The following is a 15,867-nucleotide window of genomic DNA, read 5'->3' as shown; positions in this document are numbered from 1 at the left end:
TCAAATGTAAGTATTTTGATACTTAAACCTGTGACTTACACTACAGAAAAAAACACATTGCATACATTGTCACATCGCCTATTTTATTTGTGAATTGCACACTGCAGAGTCACAGACAGAGCTATACTCAACCAATGACAATAGGCCATATTTGGGAGCAGTTTTCTGGGAGGAAACCAACTTTAAAATAACTGTATAGGTATAAAACTAGCAAGAAACAACTTAGTTGCATGAAGAAGCAGTTAATTGTTCAGAGTCGTTTCTTGCTTGTTTTATTTTATTACCTTTATGACTTGGTACTATTATTAAGAGGACTTGCCACCTTTTAAAAAGTCATTAACATACAAAGAATGTAGCTGAGAACTGGAGCAGGAATGAATCATCCCGAGTTAGGTATTGATTACAACACCTGATATGCACCTGTGGCTGGTTTCACTATTTTAAGAACAGTTGCAGAAATTGCATAAACCTCCACCTCCTTGCACCTTTCTTCAGCACTCCCTCCTCCTCTTCTCATTCAGTTTCAGAGCAAACACATTACAGTAACAGTGTTCTAAAAATAAACCTGCTGTAATGGCAGTTCATTTTTTTCTTCCTATTTAACTCCCCGTGGAAGCAAATGAGGACAGGAAGGAACTTGTCAGCTCATTTATCAGCTTGAAGGCAGCGTGTTGCAAATTATCTGGGCCAATGCACCAAGGCCGCGGAAACAGACACACAGATTCTTTTTTTCCCCCTGAGCCGAAGGCAGATCGCACCACTGTGACATTAATGCAGAACTGCATAGCAGTCACAAACAGAAACAGGATTCATTAGAGGTCACTGGTCACTATGTTGCAGCAACTGTTGAAGGCACCAGACACCTATACCTGTTAATCTTTGAATAAATGTATTTAAAAAAAAAAAAACAACAACAAAAAAAAAAACACTCAAGTCAAAGACCGTCACTCGCCTCTACTGTGTAATGCAGCACAGTTCTATCTTCTGAGGCCTATTTTTATTAGTTCATTCTTTGCCTTGATCTTGGGATCAAAAGATGCCCACTGATCTTCAGTTCTCCTGAGCTGTTGTGGTGAATTGAAGTGCAGTTCTGGAGCATAATTAGATATATGTGACAGAATCTCTGGCTACAATTGCTTTACGTACTTGTGATAGCTGCTCTTAATAAATTTGGCATGTTTAGTAAGTCACCAGCTTATTTTATCTTTGGGGCACTCTCTGAGCACACCTAAAGAAAAATGATCACTGAGGTGTACTAGTAATCCCTCCCAATCGATACGTCACACTAACATTGTAGCATACACAGCACCTGGAAAACCGCTTAATAAACTGCTAGAAGTTTAGGCTGATACTCGGGGGAGGGATTATTGAATGATTGCTCTCTCATTAGGATTACTGAATAATTGCTCTCATTAGATCATCCTTGTATGCTATATCAATCTCAGGTAAGCTCATCTAGGCGTTGCCATCGGAATCCCAGTTGTAATTCTACGCTCCACAGGCAGTCCTCTTGAGGTGGGAGGGATGGGCGTGGCTTCGTCACGGTCTACCCTGCTACCTGGCATCGCCAGATCAGTGCCTCTTCCAGAGAGCGTGGCGGCTTCTTCCTCCCCTTAACAGGCGGGACCAGCGGCCAAACAGTCCAGTCACTACTTTAACCATACCATTCAAGCAGTCATGATCCCGACACTGAATAATGAAACGTTCTAATTCTACACTATGCTGTACAGACTGTTGATATACATCACAGTCATTTACATTGTAGTCATCCTGAGAGCTGTATTTTGAATTTACAGCCGTGGAGGGGGGTGTATGTTGGTCAGCTATGTAATTTCTTTGCATTAACTGAAAGAATCAGCCTCCAGAGCTGTTCATCCTTCACCTCTCAAGAGCAAACATTCAAGGTAGAAAAATGAAAGGAGGAAAAAATAAATAAGATTAAATCTTTAGTTTCAAGTGCAGATTTCAAGGAACGGGGACCCATACAGATCCTCATCATTACTTTATACACATTGGCATGCCACAACAGAGTCTAGAGAACATGTCAGGCACTACACGATCCATTCGGAAATAGTTTAGATCTGCAAATAAATAAAAAATGAAAAGAAATGTATCCTGGTGAATACTGCCGGATATTACAAATTAAATTTAACCAAAATGACATCCCTTAAGACATCATCTTATTATAGCTCTTGTCAGACGCACGCCAATTCAATGTTAGCTAGGAAATTACAAGAAGATTAAGCACAGAGCAGGTAATATTAGCAGCAGACAGTTCTACAGAAAGAAAATCCCAAAGATATTGCCCTGTATTGACAGTTATATGTAGAATAATGAACAGACGTGTTCCCATTTTTTCTATATAAAAATCTACCAAGAATTAAGCCTTTATTTAAAAAAAAAAAAAAAAAAAAAGGGTGAATATCGTGCCAATTACTTTGAAGGTAAATAAAATCGAGGGAGAACTGCTCCTATTTGATGTGAATGCTAATAACTAAGTGACAATTTAAAGCTGGTGAAGTACTACATGACAAACATTAAATACATATCAACTGAATGTAAATTCAATGTTTTTTGGGGTACAAATCAGTCTAAATATGTCTTCAGCACAGTATGCAAAACAAAAACTGTGTAAAAACTGAAGCGCACATAGGCTCCAGTATTTTAACATACCTACTAAATATAAACAGTTACAGAGACTGTAAGCATAGAAGTTTGTATTTACAAAAAATTATATGTGATAGAATGTACGCTTGGTAAAAGAAACCTGGATATGGAAAACCATAACACACTAGGTAAGATGTCACAGTCATGACTACAAATAAGTGTCATGAAACGACAGATGGGGGGGAAAAAAAAAAATCGACCTTGGTTATAAAGCTGCTCAGGCTATTCATCTTGGAAATCTTCTATATTTGACTTCAGCTTTTATATTGCACTGCTCCAGACAGCGAGGCTGTTCTTTTCCAATGTAATTAGAAAAAAGAAAACACCACGTGAGCCAGCATGTACAGTAATAGAGATGACAATAAACCCAGGACACACGCAAAGCAAACAAAGATAAAAACTGTGTTAAAATTGACTTGTGTTGTGGTCTTATGTAGAAATACTAAAATAAACTTTAATTCAATGACAAACATTTCGACCAGCAGTCTTTTTCAATGTATTCAATTCTAGTTGACAAGTTTGCCACTGAATTCCCGTTGACACGTTTGTTATTTCATTTAAGTCTCTTGTAGTATTTCTAAATTCAGCACAATTGAGTATTTAATAGTTATGTGTGTGGTCTGATATATTGCTCTCCTATTCAAAGCTTCAGATCATGTGGTCTGTTGTGTGTGCTAGACACCACTGAAGTATATTGAGAACATAGCCTGGAATGCTAATCCTTCTATCTCAGCCCCATTGATCCTGCTTCACCAGGGACTCGGGCTTTTGGTCTTGCAGGTTCACCTATAATGCAAGACCAGTGCCAATTCTACAACTGCCAGGTTACTGGTGTCTAAAACAGGGCCAGAGAGAAAAGGGTTAAACAATCAGCAGAACCTTCAGGGAAATCAGAGAGAAATCTATAGCAATATCCATGCTCAGTGAGTTAACGGTAGAATGATTCTTTCACTGGTTGCTGAGAATGCCTCTTGTGAAATGCTGTGATGGAAGATATTAGGACCTGAGCGAGTTATTTTTAGCTTGCAGGCCAGGCGTCCTTGCCTCCTACAGCTGGTGTTAATATGTATCTTACTTTACAAGATAGAGCCTGAAAAATGACTCTTCCTTGATCCTCCTGTTAGAGCACAGACACAGTTACTTTCTAAATGACAATTGGGATCAAAACCAGTGTTTTTATGCTGTGCCGAAAAAAAGAACTGAGAAAGAATACCATTCATCTCATTCAAGCCTTTCTTTTAACACTGCTTTACCCAGAAAAGCTTTGAAAGCTGTCTGTTCATCCGACTTACATTATACCCAATTTTGAAGAGAAGCTACAACAAATATGCTTTATTAACCACATAGGATGCTTCAGAAATTAAAGGGAATCCATCACTTTAAATAAATACTCATATGAAAGACATTTTTAATCATCTTCAACAACACAAAAGCCACCCCCAGGTTTTGGGAGTGTACTGACTTGACATAAAATGAAGCCCTGACCCTTGAGCCTCAAGAAAGGGCGGGTTTTCTTGGATTGTAGTTGAGAGGAACATTTTTTTTTTTTTTAAGTTAAATATGAGTTTGTAAGCCAAAGACCAAAAAAAAATTAGAGTAGAACTAAATGAGAAAGATCCTAAGCGCATTTATGATCAGTTGTATTAGACAGCTGGTTGTGGTTTCTCCAACCTCGCCTGCACTTCTTTAATATGTGGCTTGGTCTTATGGCTTTTGTCTTATGTGGTGATTTTAGGTCATAATTTTATCGATACCTATTTTTTTCACTAAAGTTAAAAGTAACTAAATAGTCAGTGCTTGAGCAGTTCCAATGAGACAGTTCTGCTTCTGAACACCTTAGCAATCCTGTCAGGACACCACATTAATGTAACCCAATGCCTATGTCTGGGTCTGAGCGAAAGGTACTTACTGCTGAGAGACAGCTTCTCTGTTCTCTGATGACAGCACAGCAGCCCAGGAAGCCTGTTATCATTACCAGACCTCCAGCAAAGATGAGAATGTAGGCTGAAACAGCGAATGTGCTGGATGCCAACAGACTCAGATAGTCACTTTTGTCAATCAGTGTCCATATCCCTACAGCCATGACTGCAGCGCCGCCGACCTGAAACAAACACGGGAGGGGTTCATAGTTTACATATGACCTGTTTAAACCTTATACAAGTTGGTAAAATATTCCGGTTCAAATACAGTAGTTCGTCTCAGTGTTTATACAGTATGAGAATATGTATAGACAAAAAAAAATAATATATATATATATATATATATATATATATATATATATATATATCCCAATAGTTAGATTTTTCAGTGCAAAGATGTTGACAAATCTGCCCTACATTATCTAGTGGAATGGCATTCAAATAATTGGGATAGTTGTGGCAATACCAAAGTTTGCCCATAAAATGTGGTCTTGTATAGAGAGTTGCATTCATTTAATCATCAACAAAAGGTTTGGCTACTGTGTTACTTGTTTATGTTCCAGACAAGAACACCACATTTAAACTGTAGTCACAAGACAATAAGAGCAGGGTCTATTTTTATTATACATCGGCACTTCAAAATACAAAACCCCAGCATCAAACTGCCTATAAACCTCTCACAATGACTAAACATCCCTGTCAGCTGGGATGTGCAGTAGGAGACGAGTTGCTGGGGAAGTAATTGAGCAGGTAAACTCGCCCGGTGCGGAGTTGATCGGGAGGTGTAGATTGGCTGGAGGGCGTGCCCTGGTAAGCTGCGTGGAGCTCAAAAAACATCTGCGCTACAGCGCGAGGCTACTGCACAGCCATAGCCATACAGACGCGCGCGGAGCGAAAGAATGCTGTATTTTGTTTCATGTGTTGCAGACTTGTATCAACCCGGGTGCTGAAGCTATGGAGCCAGCGACCACAAAGTTATGCCAGAAAGTCCCTTAAACTTTTCAGTTCAGGTTTTTGAATTAAACATTAGCCACAGCCATCTTGAATCCATATGACTTTGTTGTTCATCATGCTATACTCTCATTAGTTGCCACCATATACTATACCATCAACTACACCGTGTTCTCAGCTACAATATCAGGGCACTTATAGATTACAGAAGCAACTCAAAGCTCCATCTCTCTACTGCTAGCTAAGCACAGGCTAAAATAAACACAGTTTTGGCAAGTTTGCTATTGATGAAGTGACTTTGAGAACACTTTAAATAAACTTTGTAACTAGGGCCCCAAAAAACATGTAATCTATAAAGTTTGACAATACTCGTGAAATACGCACCATATTGTGTTACTGTACCCATTAATCTTCAAAGCAGTGTCATTTATAACACACTTTTAGGTCATACTGTGTAAAACTGGACAAATTGCTATTGTCTACCACTTCTCTCCACAGTAGCTGTGCGTATTTTGAATAGGTTTGGTTTCCATAGCTGTGGCATACGGATAGACAGTATTTAACTACATAATGCTGGCATATGACATTGCTGTAACATTTTTTTTTAAAACCCATACCTAAAGTACAATCAATTAGGCATGAATATACTATGGCGTGGGCATTCCTGCTACTTAATTATTGCCGGAGGATATTAAAGCTATGAACAGAAAATGTTTCTCAGGATTTTTTTTGTACAGGACGATTAGGCTGCATCAACTAAGTTACCTTTGCAGTGAGAGTATCAAGGTTCTAAAGCTTGGAAGGCATCTACAGGAGAATGACAGCTCGATTTAAAATCATATTACCTGAGATACTCTACAGCAAAAGCAAGACCACTAAGTAAGGTCAAGTCCACTAAAATAGGGGTTACCAAACTGGTGTCCAGGGACCCCTGGGGGGGCCGCAAAATGGTTTCAGGGGGGCTGTTGCACATTCCAAAAATCCTCTCCCAAATGACCGACAAGTGTTTATCAAACGTCCGAGAAATGACTGTATATCATGGTGTCAGATTACTCTGACACCACGATATACAGTACTAAAATCAGGATACTGGTAAATCAGAATGTCTGCTTAAATAGGATACAACTCTGGGAGACTGTTCTTCCCAGTGTTATTTATGTAGTTTAATTGGGACGTCACTTTGTTTAATTGGGATACAGTATTTTCGAATGATGAACGGAGATTGCTTTTCTGTGCAAGACAGGTTCGCGTAGCGCAGTGAGTATGTGATTACACTGTGACTTGTGTAAATTGCGTAAACCACACTGAACCCCTGAAGGAGTTTGAGTCCCCTGTGGTTTCTCAGTCTGCTGTTGCAAAGAAAGTTGGCGTGTCAACATTGCAGGTGTCTCGCCTTGTGATAATATGCGATTTCAGTCTATTTCAAGTAGAAATAAAAAAAATTAAAAAAAAGTGACTAAGGTCATTTCAAATGCCTGTTGTTTAATTGGGACACACGCTTATTCGGGATATATCTCCCGCGGCGTCCAAATAAAGCAGCACCGAGTCGACTGTACTGTATTTTTTTTATTAATAAAAAACAAAAACACTCCTAGTATACATACTGTGAGAAAAACTGGCGGCTCACGGTACTGAATGATTTCTTCACGCTCTAAACCTACCAAGAACCCTACAACTGGCTCCTGAAAACCCATTCAAACATGAATCTGTATTTTCATTGTACATAATAATGTTAATGTGGTGGGGATCAACAAATCAAGGAGACCGGTGGGGTTAATATGGGAAATGCATCTGTATTTAGTTCCGCCACTGTTCAGATAATTAAAAGTGACCCTGGCGACATTTTAAATGCACACATTAACAGAACTCCATGTACAGGAATACAAAAAGAGAGATTCAAGAGTCAAAAAGGTGTTATTAATCAAGCACGATGGATAAGCAGCAATGCAATATAAAAACAGCCTGTCACACAGTACTAAGCACCAGCTTTCTTTTCTTAATTGGCCCTTATGGGTAATGTTGAGGTGGTTATTGTTTTTAATGATACATTTCTTTCGGCAAGCAATGATTATGCACCAATAATCATGACACTACATACTTAAACTGTGAGCGTATTGAATTATACAGGGTATTATTGAGAAAAAAAACAAAAAACTGCTAACCATTTACTAACAGCATGTGAGAGAGGAAGTCTTGATCTCAGCACCTCCTACCCGCCATTCAGTCCCGAGCCTGCTGAATTGTCTGTTGGTTTTGTGATGTCGTCACCCCTCCGAGAGTCAGTCCTCCCCCCTCCGAGAGTCAGTCCTCCTTTTTTCCCCCCAGGGATAGTGAGGGGTTGGACAGAGTCATCTGAATCGCCCAATCAAACAAGAGCAAAAAACCATTCGGTGCTTCCATTGGATGAAACAGATGTCAGTGTAGCTGCTGATTGGTGCATGCTTTTTTTTTTTTATTTACCTTTCTTCAGCATTTAATATGTATACTGTAAATGTTTTAAAAAATACTTTAAAAGTCACAATGTGCAATTTCATTATGTGAATTTGGATTTAAATTGTAAGGTAAATCTCAGCATACTGCATCAGACAGAACTGTTTCTTTGTTTGTTTGTTTTCTGTAATAGAAAACAATCAGGAGCCAGGAGCATATAATTAAGTACACATTTGGTGTAGATTGGAGCAAAATCAAGGCAGTTATGTTCACCACATAGAATGTGACAGACAGACATGGGATCAGTTAAAGAATTCAATGAAATGCAGAATCTAAATGTTAGCAATACTAAACATGTCATACTAGACACTGTACTGTACTACAGATCCCCATTTCTATCCATGGAACAAAGAGAAAAGTAACAGATCAATAACTATGAAGAGTAAGGCAAGATCTGAAACCAAGCAGACAATTCATTGTAATCCCAAAGAGGATGATGACTTTCACTTAGAATTCAGGACCAGTAATAACACTTAGGGTCTATGGATGTATTCTCTTTCACTTAGAATTCAGGACCAGTAATAACACTTAGGGTCTATGGATGTATTCTCTTTCACTTAGAATTCAGGACCAGTAATAACACTTAGGGTCTATAGATGTATTCTCTTTCACTTAGAATTCAGGACCAGTAATAACACTTAGGGTCTATGGATGTATTCTCTTTCACTTAGAATTCAGGACCAGTAATAACACTTAGGGTCTATGGATGTATTCTCTTTCACTTAGAATTCAGGACCAGTAATAACACTTAGGGTCTATAGATGTATTTTCACACTCGCCTGTTATTCTTTTATCAATGTTGCCATTGTCTTGGGCCTTCTCAAGAACGAAAATCTCGCGTTGACATTCTCAGATGATATGAATGGCATGGTTGAGGCAGGGCTGAGGCCCTGCACAGGTTTACTGTAGGTGTGTTTTAGTTTGCATGTTGACTGGGAATGGCAACATTTTTATGAAAATGAGTGTAAAATCAAAGCAGTTGGAGTTTACCTTGTAGAGTGCAACAGACAAGACACAATCATTGCATAAGGGTCCCTGTTTTTTCTAAAAAACACACACATCAAACTTGTTTAATAATTACACTATAAAATGAACTGGTTGCCAGGAACCGTAATTTAACAAAAAAAATGTATCATAATAAAGTACAGGATAGAACAAATAACTGATGAGTGAGTAGCATTTAGGTTCAACGATTATTTTTTGTTACATGTTGCACTGCTAAAGTGAAACCCGATAGTAAGTATGTACAATATTTAGTCTAATGTATTGTAAAAGCAAATGTGAGCTGAGTGAAGAATGATAGCTAGATACTCCATATACAGTGTATGTTAGGTTTCCATTTACAGCAGCTGTGTGCTGAAATCAGTGATCATCACATTAGCCTGCCTCATGCATGGCTGAAGGGTGCGTTTTACAAATTATGTACATCAACCATAACCATTCAATGGTAGAATATTTAGTAATACAAAAATACATTCAAGAGTTTTCATTGTTACAATTAAAATAGGCAGCGCAGTGGCTTAGTTCAGTAAACTTTACAGTCCCTTAGACCTCAGGAGACCAGTATTTGGATCTGGCTTGGGTCATAAATGAGGTTTGTCATCTCAGATTAGTCCCCAGTGGAAATTTGTCCACATAACAAAACATCTAGGTAATTTGTGAGATGCAATAGCAGGGCCATAGTTCACTCACCTTCACTTGTTCATAAGCACTTCATTTAAAACAATACATACATGTTTTAGAAAAGGAATAATCAAAACTTACCCAGAAGAGGAAGTTGAATATAAAGAGAAGATACTTCAAGCAGACCACCACCCAGTCATATTGGTCACCTCTATACAATTGTGACATGTTTTCTCCTAAAAAGGAAAAAAAAAAAAAAAAACAACACACACATTACAGGCCAAAAGGTTGCAGCAGTGAGGCAACATTGGGCATCACAAATATGGGTAAAAAATAGATCTAAAATTTATTTAAAAAAACCATTTAAAATAATAAACAACAAAAAACTGGATTATTGATAAGAAAAAAAACAGAAGTGTGAAATAGATTGGGCAGACATTCCTGATCCATGCAAAAAAAAAAAAATCTTAAATAGTTTCATCACAACTATTGGATAACGCACTGGAAGGTTTCTCTAGATAGTTGTACAAGACGTAACACATATATTAAAGAAAAAAAGTGAGTCTCAAGTGTGACCACTTAGTTCTTAAACAACTAGAACATTGCATATGGAAATAGACCAATTTTTTCAGTAACTTGCAATTACTTTAAAAAGTCTTTAAATGTCAAGATATATTTAGTTTGCTACATTTTATAATATTCCTTTGTGGTGTAAAAGTGGGTCAAAATCTAATTAACTTAAAAACGTGTCTGGATTTAATCCTCCTATTACTGTAGTGACCTATGTTTCTGCTACACAATTAACAACTGGCCTATTCTCAGATGTTTCCCCATTGAAGTATCAAACATAGATTGATTTGATATAGACAGCTCTAATCTTCACCTCCAGTTTTTGTGAATAAGGCTCCAACCTGACAAGTTAATGCAGACAAACTTTTTTTAATCATTTTATCATTTGCTACTTTAACGGAGGCACAGTGGCGATGACCTGAACAGCTGATTGTCTGGAATACAGTTGTAGACCCATGTCTGATTCAGTTTAAAACTGTAGTTCTTGGACATTCAAAAGTCAATCTTTTATTTTAACAGAGTGTCAATTCAGACAAAGAACAACAACACAGTACACGTGGGTCCTAATGTTTGATTTTACAGTAAAATACACTTGGTGTCTTTTTTCAGTAGAGTGACATAATAAAGTTACATGGAACTGAGGTGACTGGGTCCTAATGTGCAGTACTGCTGGGGCAAATATTTGAATATTCGAATACTGCTTGAAATGTATTAGTTCATATAGCAATTTATCAAAAGGATTTTTCTTTAAATATTTTTTCTTTAAAAGGTAACGTTGTCCCAGCACTAATAAAAAGGCTTGTACAGTACTTAACGAGGCAGTCTAGTGTATAACGTTTTCTCTTACCACAATGTTGCTCCCCTTTTTTCTATCTCCCGTCGCGCGTTCAGTTATTGTATAAATGTATTTACAGCCCTTAATGAGTTCTTGCTCACCGCTATGACTACCTGCACAACAGTCAGAACTACACTGAGTCTATAACGAGAATAGGCAAGCATGTATTTGGATATTTTAATTAATGTTAAACAGCCCAAATGAGACTCCCCGTTAATCATATAGCCTGATCACAAAACAAAATAAGTAGGTCACCATGACTTCGGCTGGATTCTTAGAAGTCAACGAATGTGGTCAATACCAACTTCTAGCACAAATCAGTTTCACGTGGAAGGCCCTTTTAAACAATTCAGTTCTTGAGTGATTTCTATGATTATCATTGATAAGTACACCACCATCCCCCGTGCAACAATAAGAAAAGCAATTACCGTAAAGGGTTTTTTTTTTTTTTTTGCTTAATCACAAAGATCGACCCTCCGCTTTTTAAATTGTAGTGGTACTGTCAGCTTCTGCGGTAAATGTTTATGTATTTATTTAGGAGTGACGCCACATTTGAACAATAACAGGGAATGCACTACTACATCATTTGGTTTTGCTGTGAACTTGATTTGAGACACAGCTTAGTTTATTAACATGCTATACACTTAAACATATTCAAGCTGACCAATGTTAAATCTGTGCTTAACTGGGGGTGGCTCTTGTTCACTATATATTGTGGTTTCCTGAATAGTCAGCTGTTCCGTTACATGCAAAGCATTTTAATCAGCAAGTGCAAAGATGGCTTGGCCCTACAAAAATGTATTCACTATCGGTACACAGTGTCTAGGCGAGATATTTGTTGTTAACCCAGCTAATAGGTTTCTGCAACGGGACAGCAATCTTTGGCACTTCAGAAAAAACATTTGGGGGTAAAAAATCACAAACCAATAAAAATGTGTTTGATATTGCACAGCTAAACTTTTGCAACCGTGTTGTGTGTAAACTTTACATAACAAAACATGTAATTTACCATAGAATATAACACATTCCTGGTCATTCAATTTTCAGTCCTGCACAGGAAGCAGTACCATTCACTCCGTCTGTTTCGGTCTGTTAGTGTTTTTTTTATTATTATTTTATCCTACGGGATGCAGTGTAGCCAGCTTCGTGTCGTTATTTAACGCAATCTGTTGGGATCACAAAAAATATGCGCATGCATTTACATTATACAGCCTACGATAACTAACTCAGTAAGCAATAATCCCTGACGAGAATATGTATGAAGTTTATTTTCCTGCAACAACAACACAGCTGTATTAATTACTTTCCACTTGCTGAGGCAGTATGCTCTGGAATTGACTGCATCTCCACCATTGTGTACAAGAAAACACACTTCTCATTTCCAGAGCGCCACCGCATCATACAAAAAGCACCGGCTTTTATTTTTTATTTTTCAGAATTACTTTTAAAACAGATTTTTTTTTTTTTTTTTTTTTAAATGAAAGCAAGACAAATGCCACACTTCAGCTGACAAAAGTTCTAACATTGCTCCGTTAGACAGACCTCTCGCAAACGTTAAACAAGTTTCTACAGTAAACGACTTGTCAAAGGGGATAAACTAGTAGTATCGCATACTGCACCTTGCGTCCAATTCAACACGGTCCTTCAGTTTTGCAAACGTAAAACCCCTATGGTTTCAGCTCATGATATATGCATGTTTTAGATTACTCACCAGAATACAGCGTGTGTTTATTTGAAATAGTTTGTGAATGATGATGGCTGTGCACTTGGTTTATCCCGTTATGTCTGCTCCATTCGATCCCAGCTTGTTGCTTCACTGGCTCCGAGTGAAGAGATTGAGGTCACTGCGAGGTCAAAAGGAAATAGACCAATCCCTCCTCTGAGCCTGTAGTTCTGAGCTGTCAAGTCACCCCAAGCACCCCAAAATCCAATCATATCAAATCCCATTCGATATTGTACAATGTCATACTGGCCTTATGAAAAGAAAGACAAGTTATAATCCTGTACCTTTTGCACTGATCCATTAAAAGCAGTCTTTTTAGTCAGTAATAGAGCATAGTGACTGGATTCATGGAAAAGATTGCCAAACTTAAGTTAAAACTAAATTTGTTAAAATCATTTCCCCATTACAATATCTCATCTGAATAATGCAATCTTTATTACTGGTTTGTCATTTTAATAATAAAACAATTATTCCTGTTATTATTGCGGTTATGACTTAGGTCTTAAATGGGAAAGGAGAAAATGTAAAAAGAAACAAATTAACTCAAGTCTCATGCGTCACAAAATACAAAACTCTTAATTCATTTAACTAATGTATTTTTTGGGACACTAGAGACTGGAGTTTGACATACTAAACAGGTTGACTTATGCTTAATTTAGCTCACATCAATAAATTGTTCATAAGAAATGAATAGCTGCATATGTTGAAATGAAACCCTCAACTGAGACTATCAATTGGATTTTAAAACATAAAGCTTGAATGAGATTATATATATATATATATATATATATATATATATATATATATATATATATATAAAAAATGTGTGATCAAGCTGCACTCCCTCATTCATTGCCCCTTTAAAAATAGACCCAGGAAACACAGACTGAAGGTTAAGCACTTTCATGCACTTTTAATATTTACAAAAATAAATAAAACAAAAAATAAACACCTAGCTCTTTTCAAGCACTAACTAACACAACCAAGAACCTAAACTAATGACTGGGCAGGTAAGCTGTTTACTGGCTGAAAAACAAAACACACAGGTTTACCCAAAAACATGAATGCAAAAAGGCTTCATACAGTACCTTTCAGGACTACAACACACAGTCAGTCTCATCACACAGCAACCCTGAAGTGACTGGCTGCTCTCTTTAAATACCCTGCACCTGGCTCTAATTTACAGTGATAGCCAGGTGCAGGGGATAATTAATATTAAAACAATTAAACAAACAATAAACATATGTTTTTATGCAGGGAGGATTTTAATCCCCTTCCTGCTGTGTTACAATATATATGGAATTTTTTAAAGGCAGAGCTAATGCAGATTATAAAATGTTTCCTTAATATATTTAGGAGCAGAAAACCCTAATTCTAAAAAAATGAAAAATAATTGAATATGAAAATCTAAATACTTTATCTGCACAGTAGTTCTGGTAATAAAAATATTTTGTGGAGCACAAAGCATTATTCATAGGTTCTGATCTCAATAGAAGATTCATGATTTTGACTCCCTGGTTACCTGTGTGGAAATCAAATTCTACCAAAATGATGAAACCCATTACTGCTTTGAGAGAAGACGGATATATGCAATTAGAGCCAAACATTTGGACTTTTGCAGAGCTTCAAGCTTTTATCCAAAAAATGTTAAATAAAAAATCCAGATTTGAAAGACCTACAGTGTTTCTAAGGTATAGTAAATCACAGAGCTGTCATTGGAAACCATCATCAGTGTGAAGAGGGATCAATGAGGTTCTCTTAATAAATAGGTGGGGGATGTTTTTGCCTTTCCTTCAAATGGGTCTCAGTTTTATAATATTCAAAGTCTACATCTTCCAGGAATTTTAGTTCAAATATAACTCTACTTGTGCTGTTTGAAATTCTATAGATGGCCAGCACTGGTTCTTGCCAGTCACAGCTGGTAATTTCCTGTTTGTAACTAGTCCTGCTGGTTCCTGTGACATAGTTGAAGAGCTGGTTATGCTTGCTCACAGTGAATTTAAAATCCCTTGTGAATGTTATACCGACTGCTTATCCAGTAAGAAACCAGTAAATATTTGCCCAACTTCTTAATAATAATAAAGAAAAAAATCATAATAATAGTTTTATAATGGGAGGGGCTAGGTTTAAATATCAAAAGATTATTCTCAGTTTCCCCAGTAGTTTTCCTGGTAAAGGCCTGACAGGATGGTGTGCACAGTGCGATAGTCAGGGAAGCACAGGTTTGCATCCTGGCTATGCAGAGTTCACAACCTTCACCAGATATTCCACAGGGAGCACCGCAGTAGCTCTGACTGAATCACCAGAGACCTCACCCTGCTATAGTGCACCCTTACTGGCCAGGCTCCCCATGAGCTCAAGCAAACACCTGCACAGCTGGACCTTGTCCTTCAGGGACCAGTAGAAAACTTCTTCAGGGTGTCCTACATTTTTCTAATGGAGGTATTTTATATAGTCCTACAATGTAAATAGTTTTTTTTCCCCTAGTTCTTTCTTCGTGTTTGTTTGATAGTCTGTCTGTTTTCTTAATCATTCACATTTTTCTTAGGTGCCTGTGTAACAGATTGCTTGTTTCATTGCAGGTAAAGCTTCTTCCTATCCCCCTTGCTGAACTTTTCGTCTCTTGATAAATTGCTCCTTCCATCTCTTACTTAATGTAGCATGCAGTGTTTATTGTGGAGGTTCACCTAGGAAGGGAATATAGTGGAGGCGGTTATACTTCACTTTTTCCATCTATCTGGAGAGCCGCTTATCCAATTTGTAATGATTAAGTTATTGATAATGTCAGATTCTGCAAATATATGTGTGTGTCTATCTGTCATAGATTGGGTTAAATGCAATTCTAAATTCAATGCTGGATGTCACTTTCTTTTTAGTAACTGTGGCAGGATGACAGAGGTTTGAGGCTCAGAGACAGTGGAAGGGGCAAAATAATGATCTTTATTAAACAAAAATAATCAAATAAATAGGGACAAGGGCCCAAACAAAAGGTTTAAACAAAATACAGAAATGTAGGCTGGGCATTCGCCTTCACTACCACACTACCACACCAACACACCAACACACCAACACACCCCAAAACTCTTCTC

The 15,867-nt window shown here is 37.5% G+C and overlaps 1 protein-coding gene across 5 annotated transcripts in view; it reads right to left on the bottom strand.

The window, feature by feature from the left end:
* LOC117419556 (tetraspanin-11-like) overlaps nucleotides 1–13,899 on the bottom strand; it is a 41,572-nt gene extending 27,673 nt beyond the window's left edge. Inside the window, exons 1-4 of one of the 5 annotated variants that reach the window (XM_034032412.3) lie at nucleotides 13,867–13,899; nucleotides 12,767–12,899; nucleotides 9,792–9,886; nucleotides 4,577–4,768 (exon numbers count right to left, since the gene is read on the bottom strand). In XM_034032412.3, coding sequence (XP_033888303.3) covers nucleotides 4,577–4,768; nucleotides 9,792–9,878 — 279 coding nt within the window. In that variant the 5' untranslated portion in view covers nucleotides 9,879–9,886; nucleotides 12,767–12,899; nucleotides 13,867–13,899. Of the gene's footprint in view, nucleotides 1–4,576; nucleotides 4,769–7,699; nucleotides 7,890–9,791; nucleotides 9,887–12,064; nucleotides 12,232–12,766; nucleotides 12,954–13,866 lie in introns of those variants that run through there. The other 4 variants (XM_058985685.1, XM_034032414.3, XM_034032413.3 and 1 more) reach the window with 4 other exon arrangements.
* Between the last annotated feature and the right edge of the window lie 1,968 nt (nucleotides 13,900–15,867).

The sequence above is a fragment of the Acipenser ruthenus genome, chromosome 14 (assembly GCF_902713425.1).
Source record: "Acipenser ruthenus chromosome 14, fAciRut3.2 maternal haplotype, whole genome shotgun sequence".
Classification (NCBI taxonomy): Eukaryota; Metazoa; Chordata; class Actinopteri; order Acipenseriformes; family Acipenseridae; genus Acipenser; species Acipenser ruthenus.
The sequence above is the reverse complement of the archived record's forward strand: the minus strand, read 5'-3'. Positions and strand labels throughout refer to the sequence as shown.